Source organism: Primulina eburnea, chromosome 1 (genome assembly GCF_022965805.1).
Source record: "Primulina eburnea isolate SZY01 chromosome 1, ASM2296580v1, whole genome shotgun sequence".
Taxonomy (NCBI): domain Eukaryota; kingdom Viridiplantae; phylum Streptophyta; class Magnoliopsida; order Lamiales; family Gesneriaceae; genus Primulina; species Primulina eburnea.
The window spans coordinates 43,833,354-43,858,315 of NC_133101.1; the positions used below are offsets into that span (position 1 = coordinate 43,833,354).

Consider the following 24,962-nt stretch of genomic DNA (forward strand, 5'->3'; position numbering starts at 1 on the left):
ATAGATGCAATCCTAAATAATTCAAAAGATACAGTCCTAAATAATTTTCTTGTGTTTTCAGATCTTATACACATACATACACATACACTACCCCAAATTGATTTTATCGAGACTATTTACAGCTCAAAAAATCATCGAGAGAAGAAAATATTACCTTAACTAAGCCAAAAAGGATGTCCGTCGAAAGTGTTCTTTCATGGGCTTCATCTACCATCACCACACTGGAAAATTTTGCAAAACTATTTAAAATGCGAACAGAAAACCATTAATGTTACTCCAAGAACAACAAGCACCTGTAACTTTCAAGGTCAGGCTCTCCAAGAAATTCACGTAATAGCATTCCATCCGTCATGTATTTAACAATTGTCTTTTCAGAAGTACAATCTTCAAAACGAATAGAATAACCAACCTGAAACACAAAACATGAGAACCACGTCATATCCATGAGTAAGCATGCAACCATAATTTTGTGCAAATATTTCATCAGCATATAAATATTGATATTGAAACACAACGAACAGGAATAAAACAAAGCAATCATGAGAGTGCTTGTTTACACGTGACTCAATGACATGCACAACAAAGTGAGTGATTTTAATTCAATTATCATAACAAGTGAAGTTCATGAACCATGAGTCTATATGCTATGGTTGCCATTCAACAACTTGCTGGCAACATAAAGTTTAAAGGTGCATCTGACAATCACCATGGCAACTCATAAATGAGCTGATGTGAGCAACCAACCAATAGTCATTACAAAAAAGTACCTCATGCCCAAGTTTTACTCCCATTTCTTGAGAAACACGAGCAGCAACACTCATTGCCGCGACACGGCGTGGCTGGGTACATCCTATCTGTCCACGAGAAATGTCATCATTATTAGAAAATTGACATTCCACTTAACTTCAGTAATCATATGATTTACCATTTTTAACATTATCTTAACAGGAAAATAATGAACAGTGCCCCAAATAAGATCTTTATAGAGCCAATGACAAGTTTATAAAAGTACCAATCATTTCTTAATTCCATAATTCAATTTTTCCAACCAAAATTTAGGATCAAAAGGTTGGAGAGTTGATAGATTGCATCACAATTATGTAAATTTTAAAAAAAAAATCTAGAGAATTTCCAGATTGATTTTAAAAAAAAAACCACGAACACAGCAAGTAAAATCCTTGGAAATTAAAATATACACAGGGCAACAACAAAGATTTGATCAAGCAGGCCTTAATATATAATTTCCAATATATGTAAAACATATAATTGGATTAAGCATTTCTTACTTTTCCACGCTCGCTATATCCTGTCTCGTGTAGGTATTGAGGTATCTGCGTAGTCTTTCCTGAACCAGTTTCTCCAACAATGACAAGAACCTGCAAATTAATGAAATATGAATATTTACTAAGCCTAGATTAAACAAGTGAAGTGGGCAACAGAAAATCTCCAACCTGGTGATCACGAATAGCCTGGAGCAACTCTTCCCTATAGGGATAAATTGGCAGAGTTTTTCTGTCATTCTGAAAATTAAGGATCAAAAGAATAAGTCAGAGGACTATACAGCCCACATTTTGACATCATCATACACTGAGTTCAATTTTTAACTATTACAGGGGTGGAATACAGAGCATTTGTGACCCGAGAATCATGTCCTTTCAAGAACTATGTATGTAAGAACAGCCTTCTAACTTATGCAAACTTCGTATGCATCCCATAAAAGAGTTATATTTGTTGCATGTAATTTGATGAAAAGGCTCTTTGCTTGCTCTTGTATTACCTAAAGGGCAAGTCCGTAATCTCACACCAAGGTGGGAAACAAGTTCCACCGAAGGCTGCTCTTGTTATTCTTTGGAAATTTGTGATGTATTAATAGCAAAACATCAGGAAATGATGCAACTTATTTACTACCAAGTGAATGTTATTAAAGTGGCCTATTAAATATCTAGGGGTTCCATTAGGGGGCAATCCAATGAAAACTGAATTTTGGCCCGTAGTGTCTAACATGTCGAAGAATTGGCGAGCTGGAAGAAAGCCTTTTTACCATGGGGGACAATTAACTTTGATTTCGGCAGTGTTGAATGCTTTCATGTCTCTTTTTAGGATACCAAAAGGTATAGCGAAGGTTATGAAAAAATTATGAGGGATTTTTTACGGGATGAATTTGATGGATATTCACGTTGTTATTTGGTAGTGTGGGAGCAGGTTTGTACACGGAAAGATAGAGGGGGCTGGGTATTGGGAAATTGGTTTGAGGTATAACTGCATAAGGCACTTATAGGGAAATAGTAGTGGAGAGGATATGTCGAGCGGACGCAGATATGGAAGAAGGTTATTATGAGCAAAAATGAGATGCATGATAAGGGATGGGATGTGGGTTTAGCAAGGAGCGTTACATTTAGAAGCCCCTGGAAATTTATTTCTTGTACTTACCCAGCTTTTCATCAACTGGTGAGAGTAGTGGCTAAGGGGAGAATATCATTAGATTTTGGGAGGAAAAGTGGTAGGATGAGTCATCTTTTAAAGAAAGTTACCCAGTTTTATTTCAGATCTTTTTGCTTCTTAACAAGCCTATTATCAGTTACATTCAAAAGGCAGGAAATCGGTTAAATTCTTCGTTATCATGGGTTTTGCATTTCCAAATGGATTTGAGTGATGGGGAAGTGAGTGAGTTGAGTTCTTTGTTAGGGGTTTCAGATATTCTCCTATTATTATAATATCTAGAAATTACCTATCCCGCAAAAGGTTCTAGTTTTCTCTTAGAATGTGGCTTTGAGGAAACTTCCCACTTGTGATACTGTGGTAGTATTTTTTCGATCTTTCTTGTAACTCGTTTTGTGGATTACTCATCCGCTTCTATTGTTATTATAATAAAGTTTAGTTTCCTATCAAATATTATATAAAAAATATATATATACATTCTCGTGGATTATGGCTCTATGGAAATTGTCAACTTACGATAAGTTTCAAAAAGATGATCTGATTGTGCACTATGTCCGAATTGGTTTGTCTTTTAGTCCAAGACTATGGAGGAATTGGGTTTGTGAAATGTTTTTCTGGGATATTTATCGTGATCTTGGTAAGAGAAGTACTTTTTGGCATGTGGATTTATTTGTTGTCTGCCTAATGAAAATGCCTATATTATCATGACCAATAATATCTATGAATATTATCATGACCAATAATATCTAATGAATATTATCATGACCAATAATTCAACTCGCCTTGCATTCCTTCCACATAATGAGTGATAAAAATAAACACACCTGAAGTTTTTCAAAAGCAGATTTGGCAGCAGATGCTTCGACCAACTCAATGGAGTCTTGCTCAACCTGCAAACCAAAGTGAAATAATTACAAAGAAAAAATGCACTGACTACTGTCTAAGACATGTGATGTCGAAAACACATACATTCACACCATCCATAACTGCTGCTTGTATGAACTCTATTTGGTCTTCAAACACAAAACTACAACCCAAAAAAAGGCGCAATGAGCATCCAGGCAACAACTTAACTGTTCCACTACACGCCACTGATATACAAGGTTAACAGAGTCGCAAGCATACAAGAAATCTCAGTTGATCGCCATTATAAGCTAAAATCATGTTTTTTTTAATTGGGGTCGGGGTGTTGCAAATAGAATTATGAGCCAAGCCAACATAAACACAATGCAGTATCAACTTAATACAACTCACTCAAAATCCTCGTGCTTTTCCTTCCTATTCTTAGATCCAAATTTAAGAGTTGCTTTCCCTGAAATATCATACCAACTGAATTATTATCCTCGTGCGGAAGTGAACATAGAGGAATTTGAAGATTTACCAATCTGATGCTCCTCCCACGCTTCTTGCTCAGCAAAGGGGTTCATCTTCTCCTCCGCAGTAGGATCCCTGGAAAATGACAACTTGAAACAACTTTAATGGCACTTGAATATTATGTCCGTAATGTGTGTATGTGTGTGTGTAGTAGCCAGGGAAGAATTGTATTTGAAGTTCTGATAGACCTATATCGCTGCATGGCCACAGCAAACCTCTTCTCTTGATTTACACCACCTTCCATGTCATATGCATCAGGGATTTGATACTGTAGTTACAAAATATTAATCTAAGTAGTAACTTTCTCAATCAATAAATGCAACAGGCCTAAAAAAAGATGAACAAGCATGTAAGCAATCAGAATTTTGTACTACAGCCAGGAAGATTATTTATGAAATTTCCTAGCTGCTCAATGAAATTTGAATATAAGTCAAGTCAACAGTAACCAGTAACGAACAAATAATCATAGGTTAGCTACTCAATAAGAAGTGAAAAAAGTCAACCACCTCATTCGTGTCATCAGATTCTTCTGTCCGATTTTTAACAAGCTCGTATATCTCTTTCTTATACCTGTAGAAACAAAAAATTTCTCATCGTCCAGGAATAGTTCCTCGCTCAGAAATAAAGTGAGCACAAATTAGTCAGCTAATTTTGAGAAAGAAAACAAGTTTAGACTAACTCAAAGCAAAGCATGCAGTATGCATAAAGTTCTATGAGAACTAAATAGCCATGACAGTAATAATTCTGATACAAATTCGGTACATCAATGCAAAAAAGAAATCATTTTGAACCAAGTAATGAAATATTTCTTCAGATTAAAATCTAAATTAGTACATCATTGTGCCTAGTGGTTACAACTCAGGAGGGTGGAAAAGCATTTCGAACGTCTTCATCAAGCTACTTCAGGGAACCCTCAGAGGAAGGATCAACCTATGCTTGATCATAGAAAAGCCCCAGTAGGAGTTAACTTCGTTCACCAGTTAGATAGAAACAATGAGTTGAGTAACAGAATTAAGCAGCTGGACGAAGTTGAGGCTAATGGAGATTGGTCGGAAACTCTTAATTTAGAAAGGAAGGAACTAAGGTGTGAATTGTACAATGTGTCATTTCGAAGCTATCAAATTCAAAATCAAAAGGCAAAAGTTAAATGGCTCAAAGAAGGGGACCAAAACTCAAAATTTTTCCACTCGTTACTTAATAACAGAAGGAATAGAGCAATGATAGAGAGAATGGAGTTGGATGATGGATGTGTGATCACTGAGGCACAAGAGATAGAAAGCGAGATTCTAAATTTTTACAGAAGGTTGTTTCGGAAATCGGACGGTGCAGGCGATACTTTCTACGAGGAAGGGATGGGTTTAAATGATCTGGACTGGAGTCCTTTACAAAGGGATGAGGCGGAGGAGTTGGAAAAACCATTCGACGAGGAAGAGATCAAAAAGGCGGTGTTCGAATGCGATGGTTCTAAATCGCCGGGACCGGATGGTTTCACTTTGGCTTTTTTCCAAAATAATTGGGATACAGTGCGAGTGGATTTGGTTAAGGTATTCGCTGAATTCTTTGTCGATGGGATTGTTAATGGAATTACAAACGAAACTTACATCTGTCTTATACCAAAGAAAAATGATGCAAGGAAAATCACCGATTTCAGGCCTATCAGTTTGGTTACGAGCTTGTATAAAATATTGGCTAAAGTCTTGACGACTAGACTGAAGAAAGTTTTGTGTAAGACGATCGCGGAGAACCAGTGTGCCTTCATTAAGGGTAGACAGATTTTGGATTGTTGCCTCATTGCAAATGAGTTGGTTGAAGAGTTTCGTAGAAGAAAAAAGAAGGTTGGGTGCTGAAAATTGATTTGGAGAAGGCTTACGACAATGTAGATTGGAAATTTTTGGACTTCGTTTTAAAAAGTAAAGGATTTGGTGAGAGGTGGATGGATAACGGGATGTATTTCGAACGTAAGATTCTCGGTATTCATTAATGGAAAACCTTGCGGGAAAATAAAAGGGGAGAGAGGGCTAAGACAAGGGGATCCATTGTCACCGTTCCTATTCAATTTAGTTGTCGATGTGTTGGGAAGGATGGTGGATAAGGCAAGGACAGCTAATGGGGCGATGGGGCTCGAGGTTGGGAAAGATAAAATTGTAGTCTCGCATTTACAATTCGCGGATGACATTCTCTTCTTTGTAAAATCAAAAGGGGATGTTTTGGAAATTGTTAACTTACTCAATCTGTTTGGCTCTATCTCAGGGTTGAAGATTAATATGGGCAAAAGTGTGGTATTGGGTTTGAATTGTTCGGATGAGGAAGTTGATGATTTAGCAAGTACAATTGGATGCACAAAAGAATCGTGGCCTATTAAGTATCTTGGGATACCTTTGGGAGGTAACCCCACTAAGCTGGATTTCTGGGAACCGGTGCTTTCGAAAATGACCAAGAAACTAGCAAGTTGGAAAAAAGCATTCCTATCCAGGGGGGGTCGACTAACTTTAATCAAGTCTGTGCTTTGTGCGATGCCATCTTACTTCATGTCACTGTTCAAAGTGCCAAAAGCGGTGGCCAACCGATTGGAAAAACTTATGAGAGATTTTTTGTGGGATGGTGACGAAGGGGATAAGCATTGCCACATGGTTGGTTGGAAACAGGTGTGTAAACCAAAGGAAAAAGGAGGCCTGGGGTTGGGACTCTTCTCGGGAAATGGTGGTGGAGAGGGTCAGTGGAAAGAGGTCCGTTGTGGAAAAAGGTTATTAAAAGCATCTACGGGTTACAGGATAATGGGTGGGACTTGGGGTTGGCGGATAATGTTACTTATAGGAGTCCTTGGAAGTTCATTTCTCAGTCTTACAGGGCTTTTCATCATCTGATTAGACTAGTGCCTAAAGAGGGAAACATGATTCGATTTTGGGAGGATGTTGGGTGGGTGGGGAGTCGTTTCAAATCAAATTTCCGTCTTTGTTTCGCATTTGCATTGCGACCAATAGGCCTATCCGTCAATTCTTAGAGGTCGTCGATTCTCAGGGTAGTTGATAGGATCGATTATGGGGGTAATCGTTGAGCTAAAATAGCTCGGTTCTTGAAATATTGAACACCGATGAATTAAATCGAGTTTGGTGTTCAAACAAACGGAAAATACTCGAAATAATCCTTCGTAGAAACCGAATAAATAATTTGTAAACCATTTAAAATATATGCACGTTGAATGAGTTAAAATATTCAGTTGAAGCATTTTATCAAACACTTGGTGTACAATATTTTGGTATTTGAAGAACACATAAAATGCTTCAACAATACATCTTTAAAACTATGAAATGATAAGTAAATGCAATAAAGAAATAGACACGAATTTGTTTATGGATGTTCGGAGATTTCAAACACTCCTACGTCACCCCTTCTTCCCCTTGGGAAGAATCCACTAGAAGACTTTGATTTATACGACTCATTGTACAAACCCATTCAGCTAGGGCTTACCCACTGCCTAAAACTGAACTCCTAGCACTCAAGATTGTAGGCAGCACCTCACAATCAGCATATTGTTTAATGTCTCATATGCAAAGACTACATACACAAGTTTATTGTCTTTGTGCAAGACTCACTCAACTAATCTTTGAAGCTCAACTCTCTTGTATAAGTGTGAGTGAATGTGTGTGAGGAATTTATCATTACAGTGTACATCTCAGTATCCTCACACAAGGGCTTGTGCTCTCAACTAGCTGATTTCTTCATGCTAAGTGCCCATGCTTTTAATCTCCTTCAAAAGCTCTTGTTTGATCTTCAAGATGTTGTATTTATAAGCCCCAACAATGATATATACGTTAGACACAAGAATATGACCGTTGGAAAGTTTCTGTACTGTTTCGGGAAGTGCAACGGTCAAATTCAGCTTACTGGGCATTTTTCCGACTGGTCAACTCTGGTCAACTCAACTGGTCTTTCAGTTAGTCTGGTTCAGTTGGTCAGTTCAGCTGGTTCAGTTCAGTTTCAGCAGGTCAGTTCAGTTTCAGCAGGTGTGCTGAAATCAGCCCAGCTGATTTCAGTTTGTGCAGAACCAGTAGCTTCATCGCCATTTAGCAGCATCTTAAGCTTCGATTCAGACTTTGACTTCTATTAATGATTTGTAGATCTTTGTCTTGTCTTTCCAACGCATACTGAATCGCCTCGTTTCGATAACTGAGCTGAGAGATATGACCAAAATACCGCAGCTGCTCAAACCCAACTGATTGCTGTTTTCGTGTGATCAGTTCGGTAGTTCAGCGATCAGTTAGGCCATGATAACATCCGATTTTGCCCAACTGACGTGAAATACAACTTGTTCGAAATTGAGTTTTCTAATCAGTCCAATTGGCGGATTGTCGTTTGGATCATCCAGCTGAGAGATATCTTCAAAATACAGAAGCTCACCAGAAATTCAGTTTGTGCAGAATTCAGTTTCGGTTTGCTTCTTGTGTTTGCAACTTCACACTTGAGTAAATATGTTAGAAACACAATAACAAGTTTTGTTAACATCAAAATCAAGATTGCGAACTTGAAAAGTTCCACCAGTAGTTCTTCTTTTATTTGGGATGTGAGGTTCAGAAGAGATCTGACTGAGAGTGAGATTGCTGAGTTTACTAATTTGCTACGACTTTTAGAGAGTGTCAAACCACAGTTGGGTATTGAGGATTATAGAGTTTGGGTGGGGGAACCTTCGGGCTTTTTCTCTGTCAAATCATTTTACAACTCTTTTTTTCCTGCCTCAAATTTTCCATTATTCGCTTGCTACCATAATATCTGGAAAGTACAAGTCCCACAGAAAGTTAAGATATTCTCGTGGATCGTGGCTTTGGGGAAACTTCCTACGTGTGACTCGGTGCAAAGAAGGTGGAAGGATTGTGTGCTAAGCCCGCAGTGGTGTTGCTTATGCAGGGAAGATGGAGAGAGTCAAGATCATATACTACTACATTGTTCATTCGCAACGGGTATTTGGATTAATGTCTTACGAGAGTTGGGATTCCAGTGGCCGTTTCCGAGGAATGCCAAAGATCTCTTCATTTCCGACTCTTACTGCCCATCGGGAAAGAAACTCACTGATTTCTGGTTTCTGATAATTCATTGCATTTACTGGTCAATCTGGTTGGAAAGAAGTAAGAGAATATTTGAGGACTCGTCCGAATCCATCGACAAAGTGTGGGAAAAGATCAAATTCAGAGTGGCATCTTGGACAATCACCTTGCATCGCTTTAATCATTTGTGTATCGCAGACATAATTAGGGATTGGAAATTTGTAGGAGTCTGAGTGAATGGTTTTAATGCATTACTCATGAGCTTTTAAGTTGAATTGTATCCGCGTGAACTTTGTATTGCTCTATTTTAATAATAAATCTAGTTTTCTATCAAAAAAAAAATTTCACAGAAAACATGAGGGTAATGTGGACTCCACTAGCTGTCCCATTGATGGGACAAACGACTTCGGGGTTATATCAGAGCAAGTGGCAACCACGGAAGATAGGAGGAAGGGCTTCGGATCGGACATTAGAGGGGAAAGGATGAAAGATGTGCAGGGTCTTGCGTCTCCGAAGAAAATACAACGGGCAGCAGAGAAGGGCGTTACGCCCGCTCTCCCATTGGGAGGAAAGGTGACTAAAATATGGAAAAAACTATAGTAGAAGATTAAATAAGAGCATCAACGAGGATACGGCAGTCCCTGAAGACGGCGGGTTACCAAATGCTGGCTCTTTGAATCGGGAGGACTTGAGTAAGTTGGGGGAGTTTGTTTTGGATGACTGAGAAGAACTAGTATTCAATGAATCACAAGATGATGTGCCGGAGGATGGATTTTTTTCCTCACATTCTGGTAGCCAGTTCTCTTGTCACTCGGAGTCTTCAGCTCATACCGATAAAGCGGTAGCGGATCTTGAGGGGCTGTTCTCACCATCAGAGGGAATTCCGCTTAACACCGGGTCATCTCAACTTGAAAACCTGAAACTTTTAGTGGGAGAGATTCTATCCCGTTTCCATTCATCGATTCTTTTTTTTTTTTTGATAAGAAACATATTATATTAATGATTGAAAATTTTACAGTACATTAGGCGGATAAGACATCTGCTATACGAAATGAAGCTTGCAACAAAAATTGAAACAAAGTACAACACAGTTTAATCGGAAACGAAATTCCAATCCCTGTATAACTCTGAGACACGTAGGTGTTTGTAATCTTTCAGTAAATTCGTCCAACTTGCCACTCTGAATTTGATTTTGTCCCATAGTTCTTCAACCGTGTCCTCCTTATCTTCGAATACTCTTTTATTTTTTTCCATCCAAATCGACCAAAAAATGCAATGGACGATGATGAACCAGAACCTTAAATTTTTCCTTCCTTTATGTAGGGGCTGAAGTGTCGATCAAATTAAGTGCCGAAAGAGAGATTCCAGATGTCAACTCAAAATATAAACGTTGGGAAGGAGTCAAAATCAACTAGTGTCTTAAGCAAAGAATTAAATAGGCTGAACTGCTGGATTAATTACGAGAAAGGCTCGACTTAGAAGGGTCCAAATGTGTTTTTATGAAAATTTGCTCTTGGAACATTAAGGGTGGAGGGGCAGCAAGAAGGAGGGAATTAGTTTGCACTGTTATACGCAAGGAAAAACCGCATATCGTGGTGCTTTTAGAAAAACCGCATATCGTGGTGCTTTTAGAAACTAAGAAACAAATGGTGGATCAGCGTTTCATTGCAAGCTCGTGGAAGTTCAGGTTCGTGGATTGGGTCATTTTACCGGCAATAGGGAGATCAGGGGGTATTTTAGTTATATATGGGATCCTAGAGTGGTTGTGGTTAGCGATAACCTGATTGGTGATTTTTCGGTGTCGGTTGAGATTCGTGGAATGACGAGATCAAATGGCGGTTCTCAGACATTTACAGACCATGTAAGCCAAGAGATAGAGAATTCTTTTGGGATGAATTAGCGGTTTTGAACTCTATCTGTGGTGACAAGTAGTGCTTGGGAGGAAACTTTAATGTGGTTCGAAACACAGGCGAAAAGATGAATAACACCTCAAATACCACAAGCATGTCATGTTTTGATAATCTGATTGGGAAATTGGGTCTACATGACCCACCTTTACTGAATGCAAAGTACACGTGGTCCAATTTGAGGGCCAACCCGATTTGCTGCCACTTAGACAGATTCTTTATTTCCGGGGGTTGGATGGACATTTTCCCAACGTTCAGATAGACGGTACTTTCCCAAGAATTATATCGGATCATTACCCGGTGATGTTTGACACCACTAACTCTAAGTTGACAGGGGGTCCTGCTCCGTTCAGATTTGAGAATGCTTCACCATAAGTTTAAAGAATCAGTTTTGTCATGGTGGAACAATGGGGTTAATCAGGGATGGGAAGGATATAAGTTTATGAAGAAACTCAAAGGAATCAAAGTTGAGGTGTCTAAATGGAACAAAGAGGTCTTCGTAGATGTTAATGTCAGAAACACAGAGTTGGTTAACAAAATCAAACAGTTGGATGAGTTAGAGGCTGGGGGAACTTCTTCGGATATTCTTCATGAGGAGAGAAGGGCGGAAAGGTGTGAGCTGGAAGTTCTGTCGATTAGAAGGTTCTAGATAGAAAACCAAAAAGCAAAAGTGAGTTAAGGGATGGGGATCAAAATTCCAAATTTTCGAAGCTTTACTGAATAATTGAAGGAATAGATCAATGATAGACAAGGTGGAGTTGGAGGACGAGTTTGTGATCACGGAGGAGAAAAAGATTGAAAATAACAAAATCAGTTTCTACAAAAATCTTTATGGGAAATCGGATGGGGATGCGGATGGGGATGGGGATGGGGATTTTGACGGTTTGGAGAGGAGTCCATTAGATAGGCTTGAAGCTAAAGAGTTGGAGATGCCGTTTTCAGATGAAGAGATTAAACGAACGAGAGGTCCGCACACTAAACGGACGAAAAGCACGAATCATTTTTTTATTGTAAACGATAATTTCAATTAGAATAATAGTAAAAAGTACATAAAAAGCGGATTTTAGGGAAAGGAAGCTACTACTACACTATTGTCAATAACATAAAAATTTCCAATCCCTCACTATTTCATTGACAAAAAGGTGGTTAAACTCTGACAACTTTGTCGTCCAACTCGCGACTGAATTTGATCTTCTCTCTCGTCCGTAGATTCGGTATGTCCGTGAAAATTCTTCTGTTATGATCCAACCAAATTGACCAAAAGATGCAGTGAATTACCAAGTACCAAAAACTCTTAGTTCTACTCCCGGTAGGTAAGCCTGGCTCCTAAAAAAACAAATCTTGCGCCTTTCTTGGAAATGTCCATTTGAAACCCAATTCCTGCAAAAGTTTTATCCAAATTCCACTCGTGAACGAACAATCAAACAGTAGATGGCCTTGATCCTCCTTTTTGTTCTGGCATAGGCTACACCATTCAAGGATTAAAGCACAGCCAGACCATCGTTTTTGCAGTGAATCGCAGGTTGGGAGTTTTCTCAAAGCCACGGTCTATCTAGGAGTGTTCAAACTTCAGATAAAACCGAAAATCGAAACCGAAAAACCGAGCACCGAACCGAAAGCCGAATTTTGTAATTCGGATATAAATGATAAAACCGAAATTTATTTGGTTCAGTTTCAGATTATATATGTCAAAACTGAAAAAACCAAATTTTCATTAAATTAATAATTTTGTTTATATTTTTATTTATATTTTATATTTTAATGTGATATTTAGTGAATGAAAAGCCATTTTGAATAATTTTTAGTTGATTGTTGTTTGTTTAATTAATTTAGACCTTTTAATTAAAAATTTTACTAAGAAATCATGCAAAAAACTAACATATTATATTTTAAAATATATTTATATTAATATTAATAATTTAAATAATTATATCAAAACCGAATTAACCGAAGTAAAAAACTAAAAACCGAACCGAACCGAACCGAACCGACCAATGAACACCCCTAAGTCCATTATATTAACAACATATAAAACTTCAATCTCTAACTAAATCTGAAAACGATAATCACTCAAAGTCCTTGTGCTTCCTAGTTCAACTAGAATCCCGAAGCTTAATCTTGTCCCAACACTCTTCAAACATCTCTTCTATATTGTTAAAAACCCTTTTATCCATCTCCAACCAAATTGACCAGCAAATACAAAGAACGACCACCGTCCAAAAAAATTTACCCCTCCTGCCCAAAGCTCTGAACCAAAGACGTCTCATCAAGGGCAATGTATAAAAATATGGTCCTGAGTCTCCACCTCTTGCCGACACAGCACGCACCAACTCGGGCAAAGAGAACAAGTAGGCCACATCTTTTGCATCATCTCACAAGTTGATAATTTTTGGAGCACCGCAATCCACGAGAAAATTTGAGCCTTAAATGGGATCGGCACTTTCCAAATTCCATGTCATGTACTATGGCTAGAGATTTTGTGAATCATTTAAAAAATGTAGCTTGTTTATTTTCCCATACATGGAATCACTTACATCCTACTTCAATCTTTAGCACAAGTATTGATGGCAGAGGAATGTCAATACTCTATCATGAACAACGAATTCAGGACAATAATAGTAGAGAAGTTAACACCTCAAAACCATGCGTGATAGGCCTTTGCCCAGATGTGCAAATGATAATGAAGTGTATGAGACAATACTTAATTCTTTACATTTAACATAGAATAATCTAGTTCATCTCCCTTTCTCCCTGAAATATGTAATGCTACTTCCTCTCTTCATAAAAAAATCCTCATTGATTCCCCACTTTTAACTCGTAATTTGTCCTGCACCTTGGTGGTTCCCTCTTTCAATTTCATGCATGGAACTTCAGAAGTCAAAATTGTCAAAATCACATAGAAATTGCTTCATTTGAACTTCAAAATCATAAAAGCCAGTAGTGGAACATCATTAGCAGTATGAGAAATGGCTCAATCGCTCACCTCTGGCGGAAATGGTTAAAAAATGCTGAAGGTTTTTTGTTTTAAGAAAGAACAGCTATAACTCACTTTCTAACAGGCATGCCTGAAGCGACATACTGCAGACAAACCCCAGGTGTGCACCTTATTGAATCACATCACCTGGGTTAGCCTCTAGGCACTTGGGCAGCCCAGGCTATACCTTGGCTTTAAGCAAGTGCTGGGCTTTTGTTGATAAGTATTGATAAGATTATTGGGTTGATAAGGTTGTTAGGATAAATAAAAGTTTGTTTTTATCTTGTTATTTAAATTAGATTGGTATCTTATCATTAGGTGTAATCTTTTCTTTATATTCAGTAGGACCTTGAGATTGTAATTTCAATTCGATTGATTCAGCCTTTGAAGCTTGAATAAATATTGAAGGCATTTTATGCCTCTCTGTTTTTCGCTTTTTATTCCATCGACCTTCATGGTATCAGAGCAAAATTGAAGGCTTTTACCGATGGTTAAAATGGCATATTCTGGGAGCCATAACGCATCCAGATCGGAAAGCTCTTCCACAATCTCTGGATCGAACACAATTCCTTCCCCTCATACCCTTGAATCTGCACCTCTTCAAATTACGAATCACAAATTAAACGGAAAAAACTTTCTTCAGAGGTCTCGTTCCGTTCAATTGGTAATTCGAGGCAAAGGGAGAATTGGGTATCTTGATGGAACCATTTCACCACCTTCAGCCACGGATCCCACCTATCAAAATTGGGATACTCAAAATTCGATGGTGATGACATGGCTTATCAATTCGATGGAGGAAAGTATCAGTGAAATATACCTCTTCCATCCCACTGCTAAGGATATTTGGGATGCTGTTACTTTGGCGTACTCTGACCTTGAAGACTCCTCTCAAGTGTTTGAAATACGTAATCAAATTCGAAACTTGAAGCAAGGAGATGGTTCTGTCACTCAATACTTCAACGCACTCAAAAAATTATGGCATGAAATGGATCTATTCACTGTCTGTGAATGGAAAGATCCAGCCGATGGGACCTTGTATCGCGAGATGGTGGCAAAGGAACGTGTTTATGACCTTCTTGCTGGGCTGGATCGAAGTTTAGATGAGGTTCGTGGGCGTATTTTGGGAATGAAGCCGTTGCCATCAATCGATGGAGTTTAGGCAGAGGTTCGTAGAGAGGAGAACCGAAAAAGGGTGATGCTTCACACATTACCTTTCACAGAAAATTCGGCCCTCGCCACACGCACTTCAGAAAGTCGTGTTGATCCTAATATGAAGAATGGCAAACCGTGGTGTGAACATTGTGAAAAACCATATCATACTGTGGAAACTTGCTGGAAAATACACGGTAAACCAGCGAATTGGGTCCCAAACAAATTCAAAAATCGAGAAAAAAGGGGACTTCAAGCTTCAGCCAACTCAGATGTAGATGAAAATCATTCTACAGCAGGCTTCTCGAAGACGCAAATGGAGCAACTCTGTAAATTCTTTTCTGATGCTACTGGATGTTCCAACTTGGCTGAGAAAGGTACCAAATTCACAGCCCTCAGTAACCTAACTACAAAAGGGAGACTTGGATCATAGATTCTGGGGCGTCGGACCATATGTCTTCCAGTAAGAGTTTGTTTTTATCATATATTCCCAGTACAAGTCACCAAAAGGTTAAAATTGCCGATGGTTCATATACTCCTGTGCATGGTGTAGGAACTGTCTTACTCAATCATTCGATTGTTCTAAAGGATGTTTTGCATGTGCCTAATTTGTCCTGCAATTTATTGTCCATCAGCAAACTTACAAAAGATTTGAATTGTACGGTTAATTTCACATCATCTACTTGTATTTTTCAGGACCTAACCTCGGGGAAGAGGATTGGCAGTGCTAAGGCAAACTCAGGTCTCTACTACTTTCGGGATGAATCTATCGTGAGTCACCATGTTCAAACAGCAGTTGGGAATTCTCCTCTTTCTCGCAAACAATACATATTATTGTTGCATTCCAGATCAGGACATCCAAATTTCTTGTATTTAAGACGATTATTTCCTTATTTATTTCGAAATAATGACTCGTTTCAATGTGAAATTTGTCAATTGGCAAAACATACGCGTGTTCCTTTTCCTCCTCATTCATATAAATCATCTAAACCGTTTGCTCTAATTCATAGTGATATTTGGGGACCGTCTCGAGTACCTACTACTTCCAATCGGCGATGGTTTATCACTTTTACTGATGATCATACTCGTGTCTGTTGGGTGTATCTTTTAAGGGAAAAATCGGAGGTGGAACAAACCTTTCGAAACTTTTATTCCATGATCAAAACGCAATTTGATGCTACTATTCATATATTGCGTACAGATAATGGAACTGAATTTTTCAACTCTGTGCTTAACCAATTTTTAAGTGAGCATGGTCTCATTCACCAAAGTTCTTGTGTTAATACACCTCAACTGAACGGAATTTCAGAAAGGAAAAATCGTCACTTATTGGAAATAGCACGTGCTCTCTTATTCACATCACATGTCCAAGATTCTTGGCAGCCAAAGATTCTTGGCAGCCAAGTCTCCAACTCGGAGGTTCGGTCGGTTGATACTTTAGATGATCCACAGCATGATGTCTCATGTCCAGATTTAGATGTCCCTATTGCATTACGAAAGGGAACCAGATCTTGCACACAATACCCAGTGGCTAAGTATGTGACATATGAACATCTATCAGCTTCTGTTCAGGCACTAATCTCTAATCTGTCAAGTGCTAAGTTTCCAACCACAATCCAAGAAGCTTGGAACGATCTCAGATGGAAACAAGCTGTCCTCGAAGAAATGCGGGCACTGGAAATGAATGAAACGTGGGACATTGTTCAACAACCCAAGGACAAAATCCCTGTTGGTTGTAGGTGGGTCTTCACGATTAAATACAAGGCTAATGGCTCAGTTGAACGCTACAAAGCAAGATTGGTTGCGAAGGGATACACACAAACCTATGGTGTAGATTATCAAGAAACCTTTGCACCAGTTGCAAAAATCAATACAATACGAGTTTTATTATCCTTGGCAACAAATCTAGATTGGCCTCTATATCAACTAGATGTAAAAAATGCCTTTTTGAATGGGGATCTAGAAGAAGAGGTATACATGGATCTACCTCCTGGGTTTGATGAAGAAAGGAAGAGTGGTAAAGTTTGCAGGTTAAAAAGTCCCTCTATGGTCTGAAGCAATCTCCACGAGCCTGGTTTGATAAGTTCACCAAAGTGATTCTAAAACTTGAATTTCTACAGGCTCATACCGATCATACCTTATTTTACAAACACAAAGATGGAAAAATAACAATTCTTATTGTTTATGTGGATGACATTGTTCTTACAGGAGATGATCTACATGAAATGGAAAGGCTGAAGCTGAAACTTGCAGCTGAGTTTGAAATGAAAGACTTGGGAAAATTGAGGTACTTTCTTGGCATGGAAGTGGCAAGAAACAAATCTGGAATTTCGGTATCTCAACGGAAATATGTGATTGATCTTTTGAATGAGACAGGAATGCTAGGATGTAAACCAGCTGACACACCCATGGATCCAAATCAGAAATTGAGAGAAAATGGTTGCCCTGTGGAGAAAGGAAGATATCAACGCCTAGTGGGGAGACTAATTTATCTTGCCCATACTAGACCAGACATAGCTTTTTCGGTGAGTTGTGTAAGTCAGTTTATGCATGCCCCGTCTGAAGAACACATGACAGCCGTCTATCGAATCTTAAGGCACCTTAAGGGGACTCCGGGAAAGGGACTTCTCTTCAAGAAAACAGAAGCAAGAAATGTTGAAATATTCACTGATGCTGATTGGGCCGGTTCAGTGGGTGATAGAAGATCCAAATCAGGGTATTGTTCCTTTGTCTGGGGAAATTTGGTCACTTGGAAGAGTAAGAAACAATCAGTAGTAGCAAGGAGCAGCGCAGAAGCCGAGTTAAGATCAGTGGCTCATGGTATATGTGAAGCTTTATGGTTGAAAATGTTACTTGAAGAACTGAAAATGAATGCAAGTATGCCATTAAAACTATTTTGCGACAACAAAGCTGCGATAAGCATATGTCACAACCCAGTGCTTCATGATCGAACTAAACACGTTGAAGTTGATCGACACTTTATTAAAGAGAAGATAGATGAAGGAACCATCAACATAGCATATACCCCAACTTAGGGACAAACTGCCGATATCCTAACAAAAGGCCTGTTTAGGCCATTGTTCGAAAAGATGGTTGACAAGCTTGGAATGTATAACTTGTACATTCCAGCTTGAGGGGGAGTGTTGATAAGTATTGATAAGATTATTAGGTTGATAAGGTTGTTAGGATAAATAAAAGTTTGCTTTTATCTTGTTATTTAAATTAGATTGGTATCTTATCATTAGGTGTAATCTTTTCTTTATATTCAGTAGAACCTTGAGATTGTAATTTCAATTCGATTGATTCAGCCTTTGAATAAATATTGAAGGCATTTTATGCCTCTCTGTTTTTCGCTTTTTATTCCATCGACCTTCAACTTTCCTATTATAACAATAACTGAATGTAAAGTTATGTAATTCAGAAATATTTATTAATAACAATATGTTTGTGTACATCCTAGCCTTCATTCTGCATTTGAAATTGAAAATGCAATTCCTATATAACAAAGTTATATTTACACATTTCCCTCTCTCTTGCTTAGACAACCAGATTATCACAAGAAAGCAATCTTCATAAAACTAAAATGAAAAACAAAATCACTTGCATTATGGCATATAAAGTAAAAACTGGCAAAATTGGAGCAAAATCTCCATTGAAAACCTAGATAGATTTGAAAATATTAGAGTTTTTTTACAAGAAGAAGATAAAGATGTACATACCTTAGCTCACGTTTTTCGGCCTCAGTCAGCTTGACTCCCTCAAATAAATATTGTTCGTCCTCAATATCATCTCTGGATTATCCATATAAGAAATAGAAATTATAATGCAAAAGTAAGTTAAGTAACTAAGTAGCAAACATATATAACAAATGTCAATTTAAAGGAAATTATTTTTTAATGTGTGTTCCATTACCTGAGTTCCTCTAATTTCTTTTGCTCTCGTTTTTTCAAATACTCTTGTCTGGACACTTTCCTGTTGCGAAGAAGAAGAATATGATGGTATCAAAAGGCACAAGAAATAAGATTGATATAGAATAGAGATAAAGCCTCATGTCGGCAGATTCAAGATCATGCCAACAATGAAAGAAAAAGAAATACCAGGTTGCAATTAACAAATAAAAATTCCCAGGATTAAATGTTTAGGACTGGCTAATCAAATGAGGATCTTATGGATCAAGCCTAACCGATTCTTCATATTCTGGCAGGCTTCTTATTGGGTGTCTCTTAACTTTTTGGACTTGTTTACTATTCGTAGAAACTGTACATTATTTGAAAATCCCAAAAAACCAAATCAGAGCTTTCACTTTCGGGACAAGTAGGTATAACTACAAACAACTTTCTATCTTTCGTCATTACAAACAAAAGATGCAAATTTAATTTTCTAACAAAAAGGAAATTCACGTAGTGCATCTACTGACCAATAGCTCTTCGATAGGGGCTTGAAGGCGAGAGGATGAGCAACCAAGGTTTACCGCACCTAGAGCTCCCTTACAAAAAGGGGAAAGTATGAATCGTACAGTTAGATGATACATTCAGTGCAGCTACTAGTCCTTGTTCATCTCCTCAACAAAGTTACCAGAGTGTTACTACTTCTTACAGACATGCTTATTGCTCAAACGAAAACAAGGCCTTTAACTCACATAATATAGCAAACAAAACTAACATTAATAGAACCAGGTGGTAAAGAATCAACTACCCAGAGACACATGATTCGGAAATAGAAATTTAGAAACTTATGTGACAAACCTCAATGTCCCAATGCCATCATCCTCCAATGCCTTAGATCTCCGAATTGCCTCTTCTGAAGTATAAACACAAAAAATGCAGTCAACCCACAGTACATGAGTATTAAAAGCAACAAAAGTAAACAAATAACCAAATTTGCCTCTTATTTTTCGCCACTAACCATTCCTTCCAAATATGAATTTGACAATACTTTATAATATCTAAGTCATATAAAAAGGAAACAGGTTATTTTCGCCACTAACCATTCCTTCCAAAAATGAATTTGACAATACTTTATAATATCTAAGTCATATAAAAAGGAAACAGGTTGGGTTTATTCTTTTGGTACAGAAGCCAGTTTTCATTTTCTGCAAGAAAGTAGAGCGACATACAAATGCCGAAGTGTCACTTTAATCCACTACTATCATCAACACCTCTCATTCATGTTACAATCGCTAACAACCATACCATTGTCATTTCCTTCCCACTCTTATCACATTTTTAATGTGCATGGACCCGCATAAGACATTGTCTACAAGATATATAATTTCTAACTCCATCTAACCAACCTCAACACCAACAACTGACGCAATAAAAAATTAAGAAAATAGCTGGTCCAGTGGTCCCCATAGCTTATGGTTCATCATCCAAACTGCATGAATCAATACCAAACATAGGTAATCCATAGATTTAAATTACTAGCGTTCTAGACATAGGCAATGTCTGTTGTATCTTTTCAAGATTTGTTACAATATAAACTAGCTGCATGAGAAAGTTGATAACTAGCCACCACAGAAACAACAAGGATAAAGCACCTGTGGAGAAGGTTCTAATATCAAGAATGACACAAAAAATCCTAAACCATGTCCTATTATTTACCAAGAGCTGTGGTGTGATTGCTTCATTTCTGTAATGACCCGAATTCTTATTTTGAATGAAGTATTAATTAAGACATAATTAATGAGTTGTTAATTAAATATTATTAAGGAATTGATAATTCGGGATTAAGCTGTTGGTATCCACCGAATTTTAAATGGATAACCCGACCTACTTCGGATTACATTATCTCGAGAAATCCAACTAGACCAATGAGATTCTGACACGTGGCAGATAAGATTGGTTCAGATTTTCTGGAATAGTGCGGATGCAGCCTATAAATGGAAGCCGATTCTTTTGTTTCCTTCACCGCATTCTTCAGAGAGAGCTCTAGTTGTACTTTAGGTTTTCTAGCCAGTTTCTAGGGCACTTTGGTGTCGGGAAGTTTCGGAGCTAGTATCGACTCGAGAAGGGGTCGGTGAACTGAGATCGAGACATCATCAGCGGGCTAACGACGGACGCAGGTATAATCCTTTCTTTATGTTGGCTTTGTCTAGGTTCAGAGCTTTCTGTCAGATTGTTTTAGTGAGGTACGTGATGTACTGACTGAGATATCCAAGCGTAGTATACAGACTTATATGCTGCATATTTATCTGTTGCATGATACATGTTTTACTGCTTTGGCATATTATGCATGACATATCATGTTGAGCCTGATATCTTTTGAGATATACCTCGTTTGTTGGGGCCGCTCAGCCCTATTCTGTATTGTGGACGATGGGGCATCGAGAGCTACAGTGTCCGACGGGACCCGCGGGCTCTGATGACCTGGACATTGCAGGTCCACGTCTTGATGATGAGTGTGGGAGCCAAAACATGCCTAGGGCAGATCAGAGACTACACAGTCAGGCGCCTCTAGACTGAGCATGAGATTATTGACTTGATCCTTGATATCCGAGCATATTGCATTTTGCATGCATCATATCAGTTTGTATACTCGTACATTCTCGTATTGGGCGATTGTCGCTCACGTCCTTGTTTTCATCTTGGGCACCCCATTCCACGGGGCAGGTCTTAGGTTGGACGGTTCGGACGACCAGGACAATGGCTAGAGCAGTTGGGTTTTCGGTGGTGATCCAGTGGAGGTTTTCTGTGGTTTATCGTTTTCTCGTTTAGAATCATGTATTTGTTATGGTTGTGTTAATGTTTAAGACTGCCGTTATTCTTATGTTTTCATTTGGGTTGTAAGATGATTAAGTATTTGGTTTCCGCTGTTTAACTGCTTAAGTGCAGAAAATTCAAAGGAAGACATTCAACTAAAACGAAATATGTTTTGCACGTTACATATATAAAGAAGAACTAATGAAAAAGTACAGTTGTAAGCAAATGATCCATATGACAAGAAAAAATCTGCTAAATAAAAATCAAAATGATTACCTTCCCCTTTCTTCGTAAGCTTTTGATCAGTCAACTGTACAAAGAAAAGTGCAAAATTTAGAAGATAAAACAATAAAAATGAATTGAAGTTAAACCCTGGACACTGAGTGTTCGTGCACTCTCAACTCCTTTGAGCTTTTTACATTTTTTTACCTAATTTAAACTGGTGAGAGAATAATATTGCAGTTAATATTTTTCTTCACCACGTCTCCCACTATACCCTATTATTTCGTATTCTACCTTTTTCTCTATTCCTCTTTGTCCGTTTCTTTTTTTGTGTCTTCTCCTTCTTTTGCCCTAGTTTTCTTTCCTTTCTGTCTTCTTTTCCTAAAATTTCCCCTAAAGGGATTTATGTTTCACCTTATGAAACAGGATTTGATATTCATGACATCTATTTCTCTTTGATATCCATCACATCTATTTCTCTTCCCTCGATTCTCATTTACCACAGCCTCAGCAGTTATAACTCTACAGCCGCTGACGCTACACCTTCACAGCTACTGCAGATGCAAAAGAAACAGAAAATACGAACAAATCTTCTGTTGTCATTAATTCGCTAAATCCCTCGAGTCAACGCCTTGTGATAAATAATACTTAACACCCGACAGATGATAAATCAAACCAAAAGAGTGGATGGTGTGTGGTCAAGGGAATTATGATTGAGGCGAGAAAATTGAAACCAATCATAGCATGATGTTAGATTACCGAGTCATCACATAGTGGACTATGTGGATGAGAAGACATGTAAGTGAAAATCCAGCCAGTTGAAATTCGAAATTCCAGCATAATAATGATATATATCATGAGATATGTAAGACAAAATTTAGAGTTAAGCCAATTTAATTGTGTACCTTCCTAGTCCCTGCTGCGTCGCGTTCCTTGATATGCTGCTCCAGCTCCTCCCTTTCCCTTTGATCGCGCAGTCTTTGTTCTTCTGACTACAGTTAACAAAAGTAAAAGTTTAGTTCAGCACACAACAGCCGTAGACTCCAATTAAAAAAATTAAAGAAAAAGAGAAAACAAAAACAAGTAAATGTTTTGCTATACAATAAGAATAAAAGATGAGCCAGAAGTGGGATAGAAATCATAAACATGATCTTTAAAATGTCAAATGGAAGGATTCTTTCAAGGCTCAAGTGTTGTACCTCTCTAAAAGTACCTTTAACAATTCAATTACCAGCTGAACAATACCATCAGCTATAAAACCCTTATCAAAACAGAAGTGGCAGACTAGTTTGATTGGTTTATGATGCATTACATAGATTCTATTTATCAATGTCCATAAGAATTAGGTGGCTAGTGTCCAATTCTTGACAAGGCTAGAATTCTAATAGACAAAGCCCTTGGAAAATACTCTCCTGTTACTTGACTAAGTAAGTACTCTAATAATAATCTTTTGTGGGGCTCTCTAAACAGTCATTACATTAGCACTTTGAGGTATCAGTAAATCCTTAAATTTGGAAATCGAAGGATTGGCAGTCAAATGCAAGCTCAAATGTCAAGCCTGAACCCAAGTCTGCATTAGTTACTGATTATCTAATAAAAAGGGACCAAGAAAAAGCCATCTATTAATCATAATAACTACCTCAGAATCATCATCTTCATCATGGGAAGTTCGTTTTTGTGCTTTTCTATCTTGGATCCCTTTTCTGACAACCTGCAAAATCATTTAAAAGTTGAAAAATAAAGAATCTTGTCAAAAAAAAGGAACTGATACAGTGTCTTACCATAGGAAAGGAAAGAAAATTTTATCAGTAAGAGTATAAATATTATGCCTCATCATCTGTATCGTCGTGAAGCTCACTCCTTTTTCTGAACTTTTTTCTTCTTGTATCCTCTTTTTTGGGAAGGGAAGCCACAGGGACCATATCCTCCTCCTCATCATCAGCCTCCAACAGTTTATAGGTCTTTTGTTTCCGTGCAAGCATTGCAGCCTGCACTTCTCTTTGTTGATATAGCTAACACAAAACCAAGAATAACTATATTTACTTAACATGTGATTCAACAGTAATTTATATCTCTGTTAGGATACAATAAATGAAATAAGCACCCACATTTGGTCCTGAAGTCTTACGCTCAACTCTAGCGAAAATTTCTTTAGCAAACAAGGATATCTCTGAAGAGCATGACAATCCCAAATCTGCCAGTTGATTTACTATCTCGGAGGGCGATGAAGCTTTCTTAGCTGCATTCAAATGGCAGAATTAACCATTCTTACACACTAAACTAATATGATCCGATACCCATATGTTGAAATTAAGGCACTAGAAGCACAAATCACCTCACGTGTTAAAAACAGGAAAGCAATGATGCATAACGGTATAAATTGTATCTTAAGAAATGATGATTTATAACTGCAAACTTACACAGTGTTATCACATACTGAACAACAGTGGGCTGCGAATACCCCAAAAGAGAAATCAATTTGTCGGACACCCATGTCCTCAAATCATCCATTTCCCCTGCATAAATACAAGGAGAAAGATCATATAGACCAATTTCATACATCAGATATGCCAAACTATTATAAATTTGCATGTATCATGTCAGTACTTCCAGGTCTACATCTACGGAAAGCAATTAAACTTCTAATTTTAACTCTTCTATCATGTTAGTTGAATCCATGCAAAACATTAGGAGCCCCGAGATTCCAGACCTCGATAAAACATTGATCAAGCTCTAATGACATCTTTACAAAGCTTTTAACAACATCGAAACATTCAAATAGTAAAACACAACATGAATGATGGAGATTCAATGATTTTGAAGCTGAAATTCAAGGAAACTTCCGAGATTAGGGTGATTCATGCTGAAATAATGCTAAAGACATATTCCATAAATGCAATGAAATTTGAATTGCGATTTCATCATCTTAACACTTTCAGTAAGGATGGTCGAAAAATGAAAATGAACCAACACCAGCAGCTACCAAGCCAAGGCCTCCAAAAAACATTAAATAAGCACCAAAACAAATAATCAAACTGTGGAACTATGATGTCATCAAGTTGGATTCGAGAAACCGCTGCAATTTCATAACAGCAATCATGTCTTAAATAATGTAGAATTAAATAATGGTCTTCTAAGCTTCCTTGGATTACAGCAT

The 24,962-nt window shown here is 37.9% G+C and overlaps 1 protein-coding gene across 4 annotated transcripts in view; it reads right to left on the bottom strand.

The window, feature by feature from the left end:
* LOC140830046 (pre-mRNA-splicing factor ATP-dependent RNA helicase DEAH1-like) overlaps positions 1–24,962 on the bottom strand; it is a 33,400-nt gene that overhangs the window by 6,353 nt on the left and 2,085 nt on the right. For 3 of the 4 annotated variants that reach the window (XR_012117599.1, XM_073193335.1, XM_073193328.1), the window contains 20 exons: positions 24,226–24,321; positions 23,914–24,044; positions 23,635–23,817; positions 23,445–23,516; positions 22,711–22,797; positions 21,860–21,893; positions 19,628–19,682; positions 18,795–18,854; positions 18,602–18,673; positions 4,320–4,383; positions 4,002–4,081; positions 3,821–3,888; positions 3,694–3,751; positions 3,409–3,466; positions 3,264–3,329; positions 1,452–1,520; positions 1,287–1,376; positions 768–854; positions 294–409; positions 155–221 (listed from right to left, as the gene is read on the bottom strand). Coding sequence is in view for 3 of the 4 variants with exons in the window: in XM_073193335.1 (XP_073049436.1) it covers positions 155–221; positions 294–409; positions 768–854; positions 1,287–1,376; positions 1,452–1,520; positions 3,264–3,329; positions 3,409–3,466; positions 3,694–3,751; positions 3,821–3,888; positions 4,002–4,081; positions 4,320–4,383; positions 18,602–18,673; positions 18,795–18,854; positions 19,628–19,682; positions 21,860–21,893; positions 22,711–22,797; positions 23,445–23,516; positions 23,635–23,817; positions 23,914–24,044; positions 24,226–24,316 (1,608 nt within the window). In the remaining variant the exon portion in view is untranslated. Of the gene's footprint in view, positions 1–154; positions 222–293; positions 410–767; positions 855–1,286; positions 1,377–1,451; positions 1,521–3,263; positions 3,330–3,408; positions 3,467–3,693; positions 3,752–3,820; positions 3,889–4,001; positions 4,082–4,319; positions 4,384–18,601; positions 18,674–18,794; positions 18,855–19,627; positions 19,683–21,859; positions 21,894–22,710; positions 22,798–23,444; positions 23,517–23,586; positions 23,818–23,913; positions 24,045–24,225; positions 24,322–24,962 lie in introns of those variants that run through there. The other variant, XM_073193333.1, reaches the window with a different exon arrangement.